Source organism: Sinocyclocheilus grahami, unplaced genomic scaffold (genome assembly GCF_001515645.1).
Source record: "Sinocyclocheilus grahami isolate Dianchi unplaced genomic scaffold, SAMN03320097.WGS_v1.1 scaffold349.1, whole genome shotgun sequence".
Taxonomy (NCBI): Eukaryota; Metazoa; Chordata; class Actinopteri; order Cypriniformes; family Cyprinidae; genus Sinocyclocheilus; species Sinocyclocheilus grahami.
In genome coordinates, this window is record NW_015505528.1 from 505,442 (window position 1) to 526,170 (window position 20,729).

At 39.8% G+C, this 20,729-nt stretch overlaps 1 protein-coding gene across 3 annotated transcripts in view; it reads right to left on the minus strand.

The window, feature by feature from the left end:
- Positions 1-20,729, minus strand: part of smtnb (smoothelin b) — a 107,914-nt gene that overhangs the window by 79,517 nt on the left and 7,668 nt on the right. For all 3 annotated transcript variants that reach the window (XM_016229234.1, XM_016229235.1, XM_016229233.1), the window contains exons 2-5: positions 4,933-5,090; positions 4,690-4,768; positions 3,433-3,511; positions 3,280-3,356 (exon numbers count right to left, since the gene is read on the minus strand). In XM_016229234.1, the coding sequence (XP_016084720.1) occupies positions 3,280-3,356; positions 3,433-3,511; positions 4,690-4,768; positions 4,933-5,090 (393 nt within the window). The remainder of the gene's footprint in view (positions 1-3,279; positions 3,357-3,432; positions 3,512-4,689; positions 4,769-4,932; positions 5,091-20,729) is intronic.

Below are 20,729 nucleotides of genomic sequence, written 5' to 3' on the forward strand. Positions count from 1 at the left end.
ACGGCGGGAGGGTTAGAGTGAGCAGAGGCGCGGGCTTGAGAACGGCGCTGCCAGCGATTTCGATGAAGGAGCGTCCGGAAGGACATGTGACGATTCAGCTGGACTCCGCTTCGTGCACGGTTAAAAGCCGATACGGCGATCGACCGCGCAAAGTTTTAGTATTTCTTCATCAACCAGTACGGATCAGGCATGACGAAGCAGATATCGTCCTCTTTTGGAAGACCAAACAAAATAGTTTCGCTTTCACAACGAAGCACACAGCGTCTTTACGACATGGCAGCGGAAACAACAAAACTACAGCGAGAATAAAAGTTACGCCTTCTTTCTTTGCGTGAACATTTGGGTGGCATTATGCAAATCTTGGGGCGTGTTAGAACGAGCCGTTTTAGGTAGGTGTGGCTGACTCTTAACTTTTATAAAGAATATCTCTTTGTATTTGAGACTTTAGTCTTTGCAACTTTACAGATCTTCTTTATGCACCAAGAGCTTGTACCACTCCAAAGAGAAAGGAAAAATTGAAAACGCATCATATGACCCCTTTAAGAACCAATAAAATGACTGACAGAAATGCAATTCAAATTTGACTTTCTGCACTACGGGGCGAATTCCACTGGTTCACGCCCTCCTAAACGCCTCGTTCTAACATGCCCCCACATACCTACATCACGATGTGGGAAGATTTGCATAACGCCACACAAATGTTCACGCAAAGAAAGAAGGTGTAACTTTATTGTTGCTATCACCACCACCGCCATGTTGTGAAGACGCTGTGTACTTCGTTGCGAAAGTGAAAATAATTAGTTTGGCCTCCCAAAAGAGGACACGACTAGAAATCAGTGGTCAAGTTGTATTTACAACACTGTTCCAGAACAGTTCAACCCAAATATTCAGATGTGTGCAACGCATTTTATGGAGGACTGTTTCCTGATCCTGGGAGAGTAGACTACAATGCCGGTGTTCTGACTCACAGTCTGCAAGTACGTTTTCATATTTAAAGAATTTGCCAATGATGATTCAAATGCGAGTTTTGAGCAGTCTAGAGTAGCGCTTGTTGTTTGTAATTTCTCCGATCACAAATGCAGACATGGTTTTATGTTTATGCGCATAAAAAGACAGTATAAGTCATTATAATCCATAATTATGTCCCCACTGGACGCTACAAATGCCTCGTTTATAATGGGTTCTAATGTTTTTGTCTCGTCGCTCCGGGAGACGGCATCAGAGTATGGTAAAGGGCGTAACATTTCCATTACACGCTTGAGGTATTCGGCCAATCACAACGCATTAGATAGCTGGCCAATTAGAGCACACCTTGCTTTTCAGACCGATGAGCTTTGTAAAAATCTGAAAGCTGAATTTTCAGCATCATTACTGCAGTCCTTAGTGTCACATGATGCTTCAGAAATCATTCTAATATGCTGATTTGCTGCTCAAAGAAACATTTCTGTTTATTATCAATCTTGAAAACAGTTGTGCTGCTTTTTTTTAGGATTCAAAAGAACCGTATTTTCCTTTAAAAACTATGAGAAGCTGGACATAACAGGGCCTTAATTGTACAACAAGAACATTGGATTAGAGACTAATTTTGTTCTGAGAAAAGATTTTTGCAAAATAGCATATAACGCCCCCTATAATAAACACCTTGTGTGCTGCCATTGAACTGAGCATCTGCCATTCACAACTGAAAGAACATGGCTGGGAAGTTTTGCGTTTAATTCCAAATGTTGTTTTAACTAGCTATGAAAACAGACTGATGGCTAGCTCATTGTATCATTTTCTCTATGACCCCTAAATAACCTTTACCATATTACTATAGGAGATTTTTCCCTCATTGAATAATAGCTGCTTATGAAAATCCAGATAGGACTGTTATCAAAACAGAGCCAGACAGAAGCAGGTCAGAGGAGGACGATGTATAGTCACATGTACAAGTCTTTCTTTCCCAGTGCTGAAAACATCATTTTTGGTTACCTGTTATTTTCAATTAATGTTCTAGATGTTCTGCCAGTTGGATGTGGGTAAGTTTGCAAAAAATTATAACAGACAGGTAATGGTGCTGATTTTCAAACACTTCCAGATTGAGAAAGTCTGGCTGAGATAATGCCTGAGAAAGAGCAATGGAAAGAGAGGAGTAACTTGAGGATAGAGAAGTGAAATAAACAAATATGACAGTGAGGAGCAGAGAAGAACGTGGGTTGATTAAGGTAAAAGAAGTAGAATTTTTAACATTCTCCACATTTCAGTCAGTGGAACGATGAGGCACCATAAAGTCATTAAAGGACAAATGGATGTGTGTGTGTGGGATGAGGAATGAAAAGAAAGTGAAAGACAGAGAGGGAGAATAGAAGGTTGCTTACATACCCAGTATACCTATTTACATATAAAGAAACCAATACGTAACACAAGTTTCCAACAAATTGTTAAATAACTTTTTGCAAATGTACTTTTAACATACTTTTCTGTGAATTTATACATTTGAGGAATTTATATACAGACATTTTTTTTTAAATGTGCTTTATCTTCTGCTCACCAAGGCTGCATTTATTTGATCAAAACTACAGTAAATATTATTACCATTTAAAATAACCATTTAAAAATGTAAATATTATTACCATATAAAATATTAATGAATATATATATTAAGGAATTTATTTCTGTGATCAAAGCTGAATTTCCAGCATCATTACTCCAGTCTAGAGTGTCACATGATCCTTCAGAAATCATTCTAATATGCTGATTTGCTGCTCAATTACTATTGTTGCGCATTAATTAATAATGGTTCTCATTATTATCAATGTTAAAAACAGTGTTTGCTGGTTAATATTTAGTGCAAACATTTTTTCAGGATTCTTTGATGAATAGAACATTTTAAAATCATAAAGTTTCCAAATAATTTAATTTTTCATAAATGATTTAACAAAAAAAAAAAACACATTTTAGAAACTGTTCTGCATTAAACAAACTTGAAATAAAGTTGCATTGATCAGAGCTAAAAATAGAGCAGTGTGGCACTACCCAAACAATCAAAATTGCACAATGATCCATTCCTTACGTAATTTTACATATATATTCTTATTTTTGTGATTAGATGGCCAAATTCAATACGAAAGCTCTAAATCCCAGTCTCACTGTATCCTTGAACTTTTCAACAGGCCAAAACAATCTCCAGTCCTGCGTCTTCAGATTTATCTATCCTCATTCCACATTAAGCCCCAAACTTCAGCCTAGTTATCCCTGAGATTTACCGCTCCTGATATTCACCACGCCACATTTACTCACCTGTAGGTCAAAGCTGCTTTGAGGATTTTGTCGTAGCTCTGTCCTTTGGCCAGCGGTCTGAACCTTCTCTAATGCTCCTGTGAATGAGAACAGGGGAATGTAAACACACAGACGTAAAGAGATATTTGTCCAGCCCTTTATATAGAATCTCACCTCGTATCTCCTCATCTCTGAGCCGGCGAATGGCTGCCCGAACGAGTTTTCTCTCTTCATATTCACTGGCGCTTTGTAACTTGAAAGAAAGAAAAAAAAAAAAAACAGAGGGCAAGACACACAAAAATTGTATTTAGCTTGACATGACTGATATTTAGGCCCACACAGAATGTGAACCCACAGAATTCCACTAAAAGAAAATGTTGGGATATTTCCACGAAATTCAAACAATTCCACACAACTGGTATAGTACAAATTCCTCAATATAAACTTTTTTGCAGGTTTCGGATAAAGTTGAACACTCTCAGCTCTGATTAACATATTTTACCATATTTGAAGGAATGGTTCACCCAAAAATTAAAATTTGCTTAAAATGTACTACCCTCAGGCCATCCAAGTAGATGAGTTTGTTTCTTCATCAGATTTGGAGAAATGCAGCATTACATCACCTGCTCACCAGCGGATCCTCTGCCGTGAATGGGTGCCGTCAGAATAAGTCATGATGACTTTGTTTCTTACAAACATGCAGCTTTTGGCTTCACAAGATGTTAATTGATGGCCTGGAGTGGTGTGGATTATTTGTGGATTATTGTGATGTTTTTATCAGCTGTTTGGACTTTCATTCTGATGGCACCCATTCACTGCAGGGGATCCTGGATTAATGCTGAATTTCTCCAAATCTGTTCCCATGAAGAAGCTCACCTTGGATGGCCTGAGGGTGCGTACATTTTCAGCAAATTTTAATTTTTGGGTCCTTTTAAATAATTTCTGCATATTCTTACTGCAAAAACAAGACAGAAACAATATAAATTCCATGTGGGACTTGGAAATTACACAAAAAAATTCACTCACCCCATTCAAACACCCCATAATAACAGAGAATCGCATGTAATTTGCATGTGCTCTTGATATAATTCACAGATTAACAGAAATTATACCTCAGTCAATCTCCATTCATTGCTTTTATCAAGAACAATAAACCTCACAACTTAACGTAGAACAAAGGGTATTTATTTGAAATGGGCTCTTTGCAGCCTTTTGTTTTACACTAACAAAGAGCTTACAGTACGCTGTGTTTTTTTTTTTTTTTTTTTTTTTTTTCATGATTTTGGTGATATGACAACATTCCATACGGGGCAGAAACACTTATCAACCATCTCCAGAATACTGCAAGCACCATCTCACTCAAGGAATGTTGACAGGAACAACACAACAGCATCATAGACAAACATCTTAGGTCTTCATACATGGCCTTACCAGTCCAGTAAGTTCTTCAATGTTATTTATAGCCTGAATCTTCCCCGACAGTACGTCTAATGAAGCTGTCAAATCAGGACTGCAAATACAAGCAAACAAGTTCAGATTCAAAATGTAATGGTTCATGTTATGCAAGACTTTCCATTGTGTTTTATACAACAGATTCTTGCATTTGCAAATTTTGCTTTTCAGATAAGGCATAAATAATAACTCTTAAATAATAAAGTAACGAATTCTTCATACCGGCACTGGTTTTCTTTATCCTCATGTCTGCTCTGGTGAGCACGTCTGAAGCGCTTGCTGGTTAGCGCAGCCTCCATTTCTTCAATCTCACAGCGCCGCAGTTCCCGGATTGCAGTACGGATCAGACGCCGCTCATCTATGTCGATAGTTTTATCAAGCTGGAGAAACAAAGAACAAGTAAACTTTGAGTATGTAAAGATTATTTTGGAAAAGAGCTGGTGGGGTAAGGTGTGCTACTTTTAACTTACATTATCCTCTATATAAAAGGACCTGAGATAAATGCCAAATTATATTTCAGAGCGTGGTGCAAACAGCTTTGTGAATCTTCCTTCTAACTAGATGTCTACATGAGAAAAACCGTGGCCTAGATAAAGAGGGTGACACATTTACCCACTGACACTCTCATCCACTCTCTCTAATTGAGGTCATGACCTATAATGTCCAGCTGAAGACACAAAAGCAGGTCATCTGCATAGCAGGTGAATAATAAAGGCTCTATATTCACTCTACAGTGATGGTGTGTACGGTCCATATAAGCTATGAATGCTCTAGAGCCATATTTACATAATGAAATGTCGGAAAAGTGTAAATTTGTTTGTCAGTTTGATCAGATTCACAACAGCTTCTACGCCTAAGCTTATTCCACAAACCATCATATTTCTTTGATTCATATTCTTCCATATTTTGGACATAGACAAAGCACATATTATTTGGCAACATGGATTAAAAGCATAACTTCATGTAACACAATTAGGGTAATAAACTGGTCATAATTCTATATTTACACCTGCCTCGTGTTTCTCATTTTTCAATTTTGGCCTGTTTCTTTGAGTTTGTCCTGAGCCGATGCCCTAAAACCTCTATACAGTTTCTGCATTTGGTGGTTGGTATGTTACACCAGTACGGAGTTGTGGGAGGGCATGTGGCAATGGTTTATTGTCAGTAGGAAACAAGTGTGTCGGGTAGATTTGACTTCCTATGTCTTATCAATACATCCATATTAATGCCCTGTGTGACTGAAGAATGACAGGGCTATTTCAGACAGAGCGCCAGATAAATATATCTTTGAAAACCTGCAGAGGCTTTTAAGCTACAAATATTTTGTGAACTCTTCATAATGAACATCATAAACAGAACCATATTATCAACACCAAATAGGTAATCTACTATTAAACTTAGAAGTGATATGCTATATACTCACATCAAAATGAACGGTGCTTAACCTCTGCATATTTCTCTCTTGATTCAGACAGACAAGTTTTTCAATGGAGGAAGCAGTATTACGGATTATGGACAAAAAACATTCTTGATGGATTTATTTATTAGAAACACAAAGCTTTTTCCTCACAATAGTTTGATTGATAGACTGGAGAGTTGTGTGGATTACGGCCCTGGATGTAATGCTAAATTTCTCCAAATTTGTTCCAATGAACAAACAAACCCATCTACATCTTGGATAGCCTGACAGGGAGTATACTTACATCGGCAACACTTTAACTTACATTTACTATACTGTATATTGATTATAAGACAGCACAACTAAACAGACTTACTTTGTGATAACTCCTTATCAATACAACATAATTCAAAATGGGGGAACGAAGCACAAGAGAATTAATTGAGTGACTAACTAATGCAACCCAAGAAACAAGAATTAGACCAATAAACAAAACAACTGACAAAACTTATTGAGGAGGGAAAATAAAGCTCTCCGAGCTAACGGGGCAATGAGTTCACACAGTATATTCAAAAGATGTATTTGTCACATCAACTCAAACCATAGCTGTTTTGTGGAACACGTCTCATGACAAAACATCTGACTGATCAGACAGTTTAGCTGTGATTACTGAGTGCTTGATTTGATACAGACTTGACAGTGTCAGTACTGCACCTGATCAGGTTTGAATGATCATGGAAGGTAAAATAATGATCACAACTATTACATCATTTTAATTGTGCATCCCGTGCCAGTAAAAAAAAAAACAGCCCAAAGTAGCGCAATTACCATGTTCCAAATATCAAAATATGTCATTTCCATCCCTAAAATACATATTTTACAGTCACTGTTATGCACATTTATCATAAACACAGCTCAAATACATCCTACTAGTGTGACCCAAAACATTTAGCACAGTTTTATTACAGGTAGAATGCAAAATGTATCAGTAAAAGCATTTCAACCAAATTACCTTTACCTTAACCTTTAACCCACTAGGGAAAATCAACCCATGGCAACAATTTAAAAGCAGCCCAATTTTGTGGGAAAAAAACAACAACAACCCTGCATCCAACACGAGCTGCAGAAGTCAGATTTGACTGATCACGGGTCGAGAGTAAGGAGTGATGGCTGACAAGATGTTGGAGGATTGCTCCTCAACAGATCCTGAGCTCATTGACAAATATCTTTTATCGTAAGCTGTGCTCCCTTTAGACAGTGCGCGCGTGAACGCGAAACTGAACTGGGACTGCGAGCACTCATTCAAATGCGATTTAAATACACCACATATATATAGCGACGCCCTGAAGTGCGAAAATTATATACAATATTAGAATGTTTGCCAGAGCGGACACAAAAATCGCGGGAGCGGATGGGAGCATGCGGTAATGGTCAGAAATTCAGCGAGAGCGGGATCAACAAGCCCCGCGCTATCACGCAGCAGCGCAGTCAGTCAGTCAGTGAGTGCCGTAACAGATGACGTCAAATCTTGCGAGATTTCATAAATAAACTACACAGAACCCCCCTATCTGGACAAATATACATAATGAAAAGATGATACAAAATGTAATACCTTGGAAAATGGCATTTAAGTCTTTTTAATGGCCTTAATTTTCTCTAAATTGATTTATCAACTTTTAATACTTTTTAAGACCCCGCGGACACCCTGTTTTTCCAAATTCCATTTTTTTCCACTTAAATTTTTCTGGATTCAGTTTTTTCCCATTTTAATATTTCTGGACTCCTTTTTAATGGTTAAATTAAATTGTATTAATCAAAAAGCATATCTAATTAATAAAAATCGTGAAACAAACAATTTAACATCAATTTATTAAAAAAGTTTAACAACAATTACATGTTTAGAGCCCTATGAAATGTTTTTTTTTCCAAACTTGATTTATTGTTACAAAATTCTGTGTTTTAGCATGTCTAATCATTTGAAAGCATAAAAACAAGTTTCATTTATTCTTACAATAGCCTTATGATTTTTCCCCCTCAGAAATTCTGTGTTGCGTATTTGCATTTTTCTGTTTATCAAATTAAGGCACAAAACATTAAATTAATTTATCTTTTAATGAAGAATGAGAATAATGAAAATTTAATTTATTTTTTTGGCAAATAAAGGGGATCTACTATTACAATTAAAACATTGAAGAAATATTGTATGATTACTCCTTAAAAATAAGGTTTTAATAATTTTATTAGTAGTAGTAGGGCTGCCACTAACAACTATTTTTATTTCGATTAATCGGTTAAACTAAACGATTAAATTTCCCACAAAAAAAATCTACAATTTTACTTAATAATATTTTATTAAACCAAATGAAATCCAAATTGCTATGAAATCTTTTTTTTTAAGCAAAAGTAGAGTGCAAGAAGCAAGTGTCCATCTCATAATCCAAATCACTGAAATCAAAGTTCAGTATTATAGTGTAAGAATGACAACATATCCACGTGTTCTAGTCTACTAACAATAAAATTATAATCAAAAAACACTTTTTAAAGGAGTATTTAACAGAAATGTTATTTACCAGAATTTATTTAGGAGAAAATGTAAATGTGCAGAATTTCTAAAGAAAAAAGTTACTTTTTTTTAATCAATTGGAGATGCTTTTGATTATTAAAATTTAATGGAACCCAGAAAATAATGGAAAACTGAATTTGGTAAAGATAAAACTGTAAAACAGAAATCTCATGTGGGTTGAACAAATTTTTTTACGCACCTCATCCCAAACCTTCCGTTGCAAATTCCAAAACGTCATTTCAGAGCTGATAACAGAGGCTTGAGCCATTGATATGCAGGCTAACGCAGTTATTAATGCAGTCTAATGCGGTTATTAGAGAGAAAGAGAGAGATTAAGTGCGTGTGAATACCTGCGTCTATGCGTCTCTCAGCAGCGTTCAGCAGCAGCGTCTACTAATAGCGAATCTTTAAGTTAAACTCCTTCATGAACCTCGCTACTGAGAAATGTCATGTAGCTTTTCAGCTGCGAAACTATTTTACTGATAAATTCGCGGTGCAGCACTGACAAGAAGTTTCTGTTCGCGTCTCTGCGTGTCTGCACTGTGTGTGCGTCTGTGAGAGAGACTGGGAGAAAGAAAGCATGATGTTCCGTAGTAACATAAAAAAGGTGGAAGACAGGGAAATAGTTTGTCATTTGTTACCCTATTGTTTGTTATATTTATTGCTCAATGTCTTGAGCAATGCGTAAATCCGGCCCTGTTAGACGGCAATCGGAAATTATTACAAACACTCGATGGTGGTTTAAAGTGAGTTTTGAGTAAAAGCGGAATATAAATTTTATTTATTGTCTTATGTAGCATGATGCTACAGTTTGCATGAATGGTCACATAACACGCGTATTCGGTCGTGTAACGTTAGTATGAACGGACATCTGCATATGATCGGAACTCCACGCAGCACCCGTGCTACTCTATACTGGTGCTATTACAGTACCACGAGAGCTAAAGAGAGCAGACTGCTCCATGCGCTTTCGAATCGCTCTCGCTGATGATCGATCTGCGTCATGACCCTTAAGCCTGTTTGAAGCAGCTCAAAGAGGGAACCCTTGAGGGCTATGAGGACTATAGACAAGTACCATACTGGCACAGTCCTAGGGTGAGGAGGATTTAACCACCAAGCACTTCTAAGAATCTTAACGACCAAGTCATTCCTGCCAATTGTACGGCCAGCCTCGAGAGAATGATTCGCTGCGATGGCTGCCACATAAGACTTTGAGCATGGAAGGGATGCGCCCCTTTTCCAGCAGCTCCTGTAAAAAGGTTAGCACGTGGGACATGTCACATGACATCGGATCCTGGTTTCGTGCTGAACACCAGTCACTGAAGACTGACCACTTAAGGGCATAGAGGCGTCTTGTAGATGGAACTCTAGCCTCTAAAATTAGTGTTATTATTAGTATTAGTGACTCTCACTGGGTGGCTAGACTCCCGTCGAGTGGCCAGGCATGAAGTCTCCACAGTTGCCCTGTACTTGCGAGAGAAGGTCCCTCCTCAGTGGTATTGACCACGGCGCAGCAGATAGCAGATGGATCATCTCCGGAAACCAGACTTGGTTCCTCCAGAGAGGGGCCACGAGGAGGAGAGAGCACTTTGTTTCCCTGACTCGCCTGATAACCTGGGGTAGCAGACTCGTCCATGTCCCGGAGAAGTTTGGCCTGAAATACCTGTAGCACAGACATCATATGCAGGGCTGAGCCCTGTTGGCTAGGCCAAACGTCAATCTGCAGGGCTTCGAAGGATGCAGCTTTAAGCCGACAGCTCTGTCGTAAGCAGAACTGATTATTTTGTTAGTAAACATTGTGACGTTTTTCTGTGGGCGGAGCTTAGGCGGAGGCAGAAAGATTCCCCTGACCGCTTCACTAACGCTAGTTATGAAGTTTGTTAGATTGTTTTTTTTTTTTACAGAGAAAATCCGATTTTACCGGCATATGTAACGTCACTCACTGTCAGGGGCCGCGATTGTTATTTGAAAAGGTTAACTTTAACAGATGAAACCAGATCACCCGACCCGTACGCTCACTCAAAGCTTGGACAATCTGAGAGGATTATAACGTTACCGGTTGAGTGACTCGCATCAAACGTGTAAAGTAAAGACAAACACACTGTGTCTATCTAGTCATGAAGATGTATACATTTCAGCAGGCAACTATTTTTACAGCTACATTATTACTCCAGCCACAATTAATCACAACAATATATATGATGTTTTATTAACAAGGTTCGGGAGGAGCACAATCAGATAATCAGTCTGGCCCAGGTGGAGCTCGTCAGCTAATCACCTTAACAAGCACATATGTGTGTATATATACAGCCAACTTACCTCAGTTCCACAAACGTTTTCCAGCATTCGGTTTTGCTCCTTGAGCCATTATATCACAGACTTTTTCCGTACGACGACGAGACCTGTACTGGGGATCTTTCGTATCCTCAGTCGCAATCTGCCGGCCCTAGGCTCACTCCTTTTCCGCCAGTCACTGCCGCCGAGCTTCATCGCGGCCGTCGCTCTACTCGACCAGCCACATGCTCTCCACAACACCGAGGCTTAAACTCGCCTCCACCGGCGAGACTTCCCCGACATCCTCGTATCATTCGGCCATGCCAATATATCCTCTGATCGGAAAGTGGATAGTATTTAAGGCGGAAGCCAATGCCGAATTCCTGCCTCCGCTAGCACCGCAGGCCTTGTTGCAATAATAAGTAAAGTCGCTAAAGGTAGGTCATTTGTTGTAAAAGGACGTGATGACATTATGGATGTTGATGTAATTTTTTGTAACGAAGATGCAAAACTGCGTAGAACACGCAATGAAATTACTCAAATTTTCTATATCAATTTTCACTAGCTTTTTACCTGTATTTTAAATTACACATTTTACTCTTCTGATCGGAAAGTGGATAGTATTTAAGGCGGAAGCCAATGCCGAATTCCTGCCTCCGCTAGCACCGCAGGCCTTGTTGCAATAATAAAAGTCGCTAAAGGTAGGTCATTTGTTGTAAAAGGACGTGATGACATTATGGATGTTGATGTAATTTTTTGTAACGAAGATGCAAAACTGCGTAGAACACGCAATGAAATTACTCAAATTTTCTATATCAATTTTCACTAGCTTTTTACCTGTATTTTAAATTACACATTTTACTCTGATAGACAGATAAAATGGGGGGAAAAAAAAGATTTGATTTTCGTGAAATTAAGTTAAACGAAGTACAATTATAGGTGCAAACCAACAAATAACTGGTTGTTGTTGTACAACTAGCAACCTAATTCGCATGCATTGGGCATACTGCTAGGCACCTCTCTCCAAGTCTCTACCAGCTGATGTGCTGCTTGGCTGGCTAGCGGTTTTAATACTTACTACTAATCGTGTGGTTAAGAGGAAAAGCATGTCTTTTCGTAATTTTATGATGTCAAAGCCGTCATTTTTCTCCTGCTACTTTTAACCTCTCTTCTTTTTCAGTGGTCTCCAGCTACCGTAGCACACTAGCGTGAGGCTGCCTCTTAGTGTTGTTACGTTCTTGAACGAATCGTTCACGTAATCCATTGACTCATATTTCTCGTTCACTGAAATTCCTCCCTCCAGAGCAGCGCGGCGCTATTGGCAGCGCATGCGCAGTTCAGTGAACCGGGTAGCTCTGTGGACTGTTTCATCCTGTCAAAGAATGACTAAACCTCGAGCCAATAGCCATCGAGTATGAGATGTGACGGACCATGTGATTTGTTGAATGTTGTGAACGAATACGCCCTTCACTGAACGAGTTTCTTTTGAGTCTGAAGTTGAACGAGAGAGAGATCCTCGTTCGTGAACGAGTTGAATGAACTGGTTCATATCTTGTTCCTGAACAAAATGAATGAGTGTACCGGCCGGGTCAGTCGGTCATTAAGCATGTCAATCTCTATCAGCAGATGCAAAGCGCAGTTATAGGTACTGCGCAAATATACTTGTTTATTTATTCACATTTAGCATACATAACTCAATGTTTAATCCCCGATTTATGAATGTTTAAATGTCTGACCAACACTTAAAATGTTAAATATGCAAGAAAACCTTGTGCTTTGGTCATCTGAACAACTCATTTAGACTTTATTTATTTAATGAGGAGATTATGCACACATTTCAATAAAGCCAAATCAGTTTTTTGTAATACGTGAATACGTTTGTTGACTTAAGACAGAACAGATAAGACACTTTGTTTTTTTCGCCAGCTGCTGGCGTATTTATGTAATAAGACGAAATGGTCACTGAACGAATCTGAACAAATAATTTTGGTGAACGAACTAAAAATGAAGACACATCTCAGTCTTTCCTCCTGTTACTTGTAATCCTTTTTCCTTTTCAGTAGCCTTCAGCTCCTATAGCGCACACACTAGCGTGAGGCTGCCTCTGCTGGCGGTGCAGGCTGTACAGGCTCTACAGGATGTCACAAACCCCACTCCCTTCCCGTGGCCTAGAGCAGCTGAAGGAAGCATGAGGCTGCCTCAGGCCCACACATCTCAGGCTTTTCCTCCCATTTCTAATGACCCCCTAATCTGAGCATGAGGCGGCCTCCGCAAAAGGTTACAGCCCCTCCTTATTTTTCCTTCTAACCCTTCTCTCCAATCTAAACCTCAGTACAATTCATTCACAGCATTCCCACCACTTACCCCATCGAATGTTGCAGCTCAGGAACCACCCCCCGTGCCTAATAACATCAAGTCTCAGATTTTCACAGAAATTCAGAGCGCTGGCTCCGGAGATGGACCCATCACCAACCCCAGTACCTCACTGTTCGCAACTCACATTCCCATAACACATCCCTTAAAAACCTCCTCAACGCGTCACTCTGTTCAATCCTCCAAGCAGTTTCACCCAGAACCATCCAATCTTATCTAACTGCTTGGAGATGATTTAAAGCTTTCCACCTCTCATACAACCGGCCATTTCCTGATTTCTCCCTCCTCTCAATCACGTCTTTCTCTTCGCACAGGGTACCACTCACTCCATACCGCTCGTAGACTCGACGCTATGTTTATACTGGCTTTGTGGTTTCCTGAGATGCTTGGAATTCACAATAACTTCTATTCAACTCCATCCAACCATCTCCAACCTTTCCGTGCTTGACAGCGAAACTCCTATTCCATCCAAGTAAATAAGATCAGGGAAAAAAGGTCACCACGTCGGATTTTAACCTCCCATCACCAATCCAACCGTATCAGGCCCTTTTTCTTGCCTACAATTCAGAAGCTCTCGGTCTACATCCCCTCTTGACCCTCTTTTTTCGATGGCTGTAACCCCCCCGCCACACGTTTTTGGTTTCAAAAACATCTATCCAAACGATGTTCAATAAACATCGTCCAACCAGTCATACTTGTAGAAAGATTTTCCAGCCACTCCTTCCAAATCGGGGCAGTAACTACAGCAGCTCAAAAAGGTCTCTCATAGCAGCAGATCCAAGCTCTTGGTCGATGGTCATCGGACACCTTCAAGAGCTATATCAGGACCAATAATTTTCACACAAAGAAAGCCCATCTAATTCTGATCAGTTAAAAGAAATTTTAGGCCACTGCTGCAATGCCAGCGCTCTACTCATTTGATACTGCCGCCGCAGTGCTCTACTCATTTGATACTGCTGCCGCAATGCCTCCATTCGTCGTTTCAAGACTAATGGCTTATTCAGCATTGGACCGGGCTCTCCCTTCCGGTGCAGCAGCATTTGATACAGCCGCCGCAGTGCCCGGCTTAATTTGATACAGCCGCCGCAGTGCACGGCTTAATTTGATACTCCCGCTGCAGTGCCCTGCCCATTTGATACTGCCGCCGCAGTGCCCTGCTCATTTGATACTGCCGCCGCAGTGCTCTACTCATTTGATACTGCTGCCGCAATGCCTCCATTCGTCGTTTCAAGACTAATGGCTTATTCAGCATTGGACCGGGCTCTCCCTTCCGGTGCAGCAGGAGCCCGCCGTCTGTTGTTTTGAGATTCAAGGCTTATTCAGCATCGGACAGGGCTCCCCCTTCCGGTGCAGCAGAGCCGTGACTCCCTTCGGTCATAGAGAGAGCCCGCCATCCAACGCTTTAAACCACGCCACGTATTCAGCTGCAAGAGGGACTCTCCCTTCCAGTGCAGCAGAGCCGCAGCTCCCTTTGGATGCAGCGAGAGTCCCTCACCTGGCCTTCCATCGTGCTCCTCATTCGGCGACAGGTAGGGCTTGCCATCTGACGCGGAGAGTCACCGCTTACGTTCAAGCACCGCATGACCACTCCCAGTCGCCCTGCCGCTTCCTCGCACACCCTACTTTTCTTCATGGCACGCATATTTTTGGGGGCTACTTAGTTTTCTCTCCGGCTGCTGTCCCATGCCATTAGCTTCTTTTGGGGAGTTCTCTGGGGTCAGGCTTTAACCCGAGCTCAGAGCCCACCCTCTGGACAGCACGCCAAATATGCTACTAATTGCTTAATCACATTATATGTTAGTGTGAACTCGTGAAATTATGTTTTATTAACAAGGTTCGGGAGGAGCACGATCAGATAATCAGTCTGGCCCAGGTGGAGCTCGTCAGCTAATCACCTTAACAAGCACATACGTGTATATATACAGCCAACTTACCTCAGTTCCACAAAAGTTTTCCAGCATCCCGCCTCCACCCCAACACCTCACTACTATTCTAATTTCCTCCCAGTCTTGGGATGGGGGGGGTTCTCTGGGTTCAGGCTTTAACCCGAGCTCGGAGCCCACCCTCTGGACAGCACGCCAAATATGCTACTAATTGCTTAATCACATTATATGTTAGTGTGAACTCGTGAAATACAATTACAAATGATTAAACATAAATCGTCAGTTTGTTGTTTTTTACACATGCACAGACATTACTTCATACACGACATAGTCGTGAAATGCATTAGAAATCTTTAGACGCACCCATAACAACAAAAGACAATACTTTATTGAACCTTTTCTGATAAGAAGTGTGTGCTGCAAATGCGAGCATTTTTGACGATCGTTTCTGTCGAGTCCGCTCATTTTATCGCGTATAACCACAGCTGTCGTCATTTTTTTGTCTGGCAGTGGCAGCAGGTAAGTGATAAAATGTCTAATTTGAGGCTGTGTTACGTCGATTCTAGCACCCAACATCACAACTCGATGATATTTTAAGCTTCTTGTGTAGCTGAATATGTGCTGGTTTGAATTGGCCGCCTCCAGATTTCCTTTGTTTTGCCTCCAGCTAGCACTGTGACGTAGGCCCTAAAAGGGTCTATAGACCTGTTCTATAGAAAAGGTAACTTCTGTTGTGATCTGGCGCTATAAAGAAAATAAAATTAAATAAAATGAACTTGACCTTCAAGGGGGCGGGGGTGGGGTGGGGTGCCCACCCTAATATAATGGCAGGGGAAACACTGAGGCTGGTCTGTGAGTGTGTGTTTTCATTCCCTTATCCTCATTTATTTCAATATTTTATTCAACATTTTAAAGTTGAATGACAGCATGGAGACTCAAATGAAGAAGCTCTGTTTGGCAGTTCAGCAGCAGTGCTCAAATGTTCATAACACTTTCTTTTGGTATTGCTGAAGCACACGCATTGCACTCTACTACTTTCATACCAAATTCCCCGTTTATGAATACAGATGGAAACACAGTAGACCAGCATCATGCAAGGATAAGTGCATTCACATCTGTAATAGTGTCTTGGAGATGCATAATGAGTAAATCACTAAAAAGCATGTGGAGAACACTAAGTTTAAGAGTATAAACTAGCAAAGTGCTTCTGAAAAGTCACACATTTTAATATGAATTAATAATCCAAAGATCGATTCTGCCATTTCACTGCTGTTGAAGAGCATTGTCTCTTGGTGATGAAGGTAAGACTGATGGAAACTTTCAATTTTCCATCAATCTTGACAATGGAAATAGATGCAAAAGCAGAGAGAGAGGACAGAGAGAGGACAGAGAGAGAGCGAGAGAGAGAGCGAGAGAGAGAGATGTGAATCAGCAGTCCATTCCAGCTTCAGCGTGAGTATGACCATATAAGGACACAGGCCTCAAAACACCGCCCCCGGACTGTGATGCGGGCTGAATAAGAGAGGTGAAGGTCAAAGAAAGACAGCAAGATAATAATAGTATTAGTGACACACATTCAGGAAGATGAGCAATGACCTGCAAGACCTACAATGTCTGGGAGACCCAACATAAACATTTCCATTTCCTAGACGTTACTTCCTTAAAAATTCCAAAGGAAATTCAAGTTCATTTCGTTTATCCAAACAGTCTTAATAGTGCGTTTGTGGTATGCAGGTAGTCACTGTCAAATGTGGGATTATCCTTTCCATCGCAAAAATCTAAGAATATATTTAATGCCACCTCTTACAATAATGGGTCAGCACTATATGAATGACCACACATGAAAGTTTTGTTGACATTTGTGGTACATTTGAGGTAAAAGAAGCTTTCTGATGTACAATTTTGGAACAGAAATGCTGTTTCCACATGTAAAACCCTCAAACAAAACAAACTTTAAGGCCTCTTAAAACTTTATTTATAATTTGGATAAAGCAGTGTCCATAATTCACATGACTTAATAATATGTAATATTAGGTCATATTTGTAATACTATACAAAAAGTACATATTTTCATATATAATCTGATCTGACTGGTGGATTCAAGGTCATGTAAGGTCAGTGTCAGGGTTCACAGAACACATGAACACATTTACAAAGTACTGGGATGTGGCATTAAGAAACTAAAGAAAAATAATTTGATGGATTTCCCAAAGTTTGTGCTGTCAAAATCAAATCTTTTAAACATACTGGCTCAAATAAACAAAGAAAACAAATGCATCAGAAGAAAATGACAACTACAAGAGGGGTTAGATGACAACAGCATAGAAATGAAACCATGGTGGATGATTCCTGTAAATACTGTCATAAAAAATACAACAATCACTTAAGCAATTCTAACAAAAAAAACATCATCGCTACCAGATGTTTCTGCGGAGTTAAATTTCTCTTGTAGCAAAAAAAAAAAGTAGGCACAACACAGCTCACAAGCACTGATGTTAAAGGTGAACGGTGTCATTTTTGTGGCTGTAAAATACTTTCTTCAATTTCAAAACATTTCTCTGTTTGAGCAGTTCAATATATCAACTTCTGACTCAACCAATGACATGAGTTTGGAGTAGGACTGAATGCTGAAAGACAGGAGACCGTGCAACATCAGAAGAATTTAGAAACGAGAATTATTTTTTAGATTTCCCTAACTTCACCTTCCAAAGCCAATCCCTGCTCCCCAGAACCAGAGTGCTCAAAAAATATACGTTAAACACACATACATACATACTGACTTCCCTGACCTGAAAGAGGGTGTCATCATCTACTACCTCTAATTCTGTTCCTGCAATCCCATTCAAACTTCCTGCATGATCTCATCCAGCACCTGAGCAGTTGTTGGGCAGCAGATGCCAAGTCACATGACAAAATGATTCACATTAACTTTTACCACAGCCAGAAACTGAAAATGAAGGACTGGTCCTCACTGATCAGCGTGTCCTTTCCAAAGATCTTTTTACCAGAAGCCATTCAATTTCAATCAGTCGGCAATCTGAAGCAACCGTGACTGTTGGTGATGTGACGTGTGTGTTCATATGGCAGAGTTTAAAGGGAAAGTTCTCGCAAAAATGAAATTGTCATCATTTACTCAACCACGTCATTCAAACTCATAGGAATTTTGATCATATTTGAAACACAAATGAAGATCTTTTTAAATGTCCACGCAACCAAAACTTTGATGTAGGGATGTAACAATTACCGGTTTGACGATAAATCATGATAAAATTCCCCACGGTTAGTATTACCGTTTCATCTTTTAATTATCAAAACCATTTAAGATTACCGCGATTTGAACAACTCGCGATAAATAAATACTGTCCAGCATAAAGCACAGTTTTAAGTAACAGTCTCACATGCGCACAGCACACTGAGTAGTTTTGTTTTGAGTGAAAACAGGGCGGAGAAGCTGGGAGGTTTTAAAAGAGTGCTAAGGGAATTATACAAATGAATATATGAATTAATTAATTATATGAATGTACCTCTGAAGGTTCTGACTGTCTTCAGAAATGATTCGATGGCATTTTGTTTTCATCTTCGCTCCATGTAATGCCTAAAGCAAGTGTTCTTAATCGCAATACTGCTTTGTCCACGGAGGTTACAGGAAACAGCTCTAATTCAGTTTTTCCATAAGCGCCACCTGCTGTCAGCGAGTGGATTTACAGAGACTTATATTTACATTCAGCCTGTGTGCAGTTTCTGTCTGGCCAAAAACGGACCGAATCTGCATGCCCTGCTGTAAATTTTGACCAGTTGATGAATAACAAGCTTATGTGGATTCTACACATTTAAACAATTCAGATAAATTATCTAGAATTATTGATGGAGCAGATCAAATGCATATAATAATTTATTAATCCGTTATAATTTTGACATCTTTTCTTTATTTAAAGGCTGAAATGTGAGGTTTACCTTTTTATTAAACTTTTTCAACGCTTTATTTGAACATTTACATTAGATATTTCAACATGCTATTAAACTGTTGTCAGTCAAGTTGTCCTTTAAAATCCGAACATCATTAGTAATGTTATTGTTTTAGTGATTATGCAAAAAAAAAATCATTTTATTTGGTGTTTGTTGATTTTTAAATATAAAACTTGGTGAAGTGATTTATGTGTCGGTACTTTTTTAACATCTCCAGCACATTTTAATAATACCGTGATAATACTGATAACCGTGATAATTTTGGTCACTATAATCGTGATAAGAAATTTTCCTACCATTACATCCCTAATTTGATGCTTCAAGAAGTTCATAAAAAGATTGTAAACCTAGTACATATGTACTGAACAATTGAATCCAAGTCTTCTGAAGAGACATGATCGCTTTATGATTAACAGATTCACTTAGGCTTTTATTCACATGTAAACATTGATCAATGCACTAGAGATGAAACGGTTGGCAATAAACCATGACAAAAGTCCAGATGCATGACCTTTTCATATTTTAATCATCATAAAAACTTTGGATTATCACGATTTGAAAAACTCATGGTAAATAATACTCAGCATTAAGCAATATTAGTAAGAGTCTCACACATGGATGGATGAATGCATAAGATGAATGCATAAGGTGGAACAGATTGTTTTCAGAAAAGTTTTGATGGAGTTTTCTTTTCACCTTCCCCCTGTATTATGCCTAATAAAGTAGCATTTCAGCTGCTTTGTTTTCAGCGGTTAACAGGGAAACAGCTGTAATGCTACTGTTCCATAAGCGCCATCTACTGTCAGAGAGTGGATTTAAATTGTATTAGTCTGTCTGCTGTTTGTGTTCAGGATAATGCTAAAATGTTGTAAATTTGTTGTAAATCTTATGCAAGAAAACGGATTCTTCTTTCAAACTAGAACAGCACCTTTTCTATAGGCAAAGGCAATACATGCTATTTGTGATGAGAAGTCATGGTCAGTTGTGCACTTATACAAGACACCATCCCCCAGCACTGTGGAGAATCAACACCTGGCAGACGATCTGAACGAGTTCTACTGCAGGTTTGAAAAAACACCCCACACCCACCCTGAACACCTCTCCACACAACCATTCACACCTCCAACAACCCCCCTCTCCCCCACACCTGCAATTCAGATCAGAGAAGACAAGGTGCGCCAGGTCTTCCGGAAGCAGAAAAGAAAAAAAGCACCAGGCCCAGATTGTGTTACACCAGCCTGTCTGAAATCCTGTGCTGACCAGCTGGCCCCCATCTTCACACTGATCTTCAACAGATCACTGGAGCTGTGCGAAGTCCCTTCATGCTTCAAACGCTCCACCATCATCCCCGTCCCAAAGAAACCCAAAATTACTGGACTTAATGACTACAGACCTGTGGCTCTAACATCTGTGGTCATGAAGTCTTTTGAAAAACTGGTGCTGGCCCACCTGAAGGACATCACTGGACCCTTGCTGGATCCTCTTCAGGTCTGTGGACGATGCAGTAAACATGGGACTGCATTATGTTCAGCAACATCTAGACAGACCAGGGACTTACAGT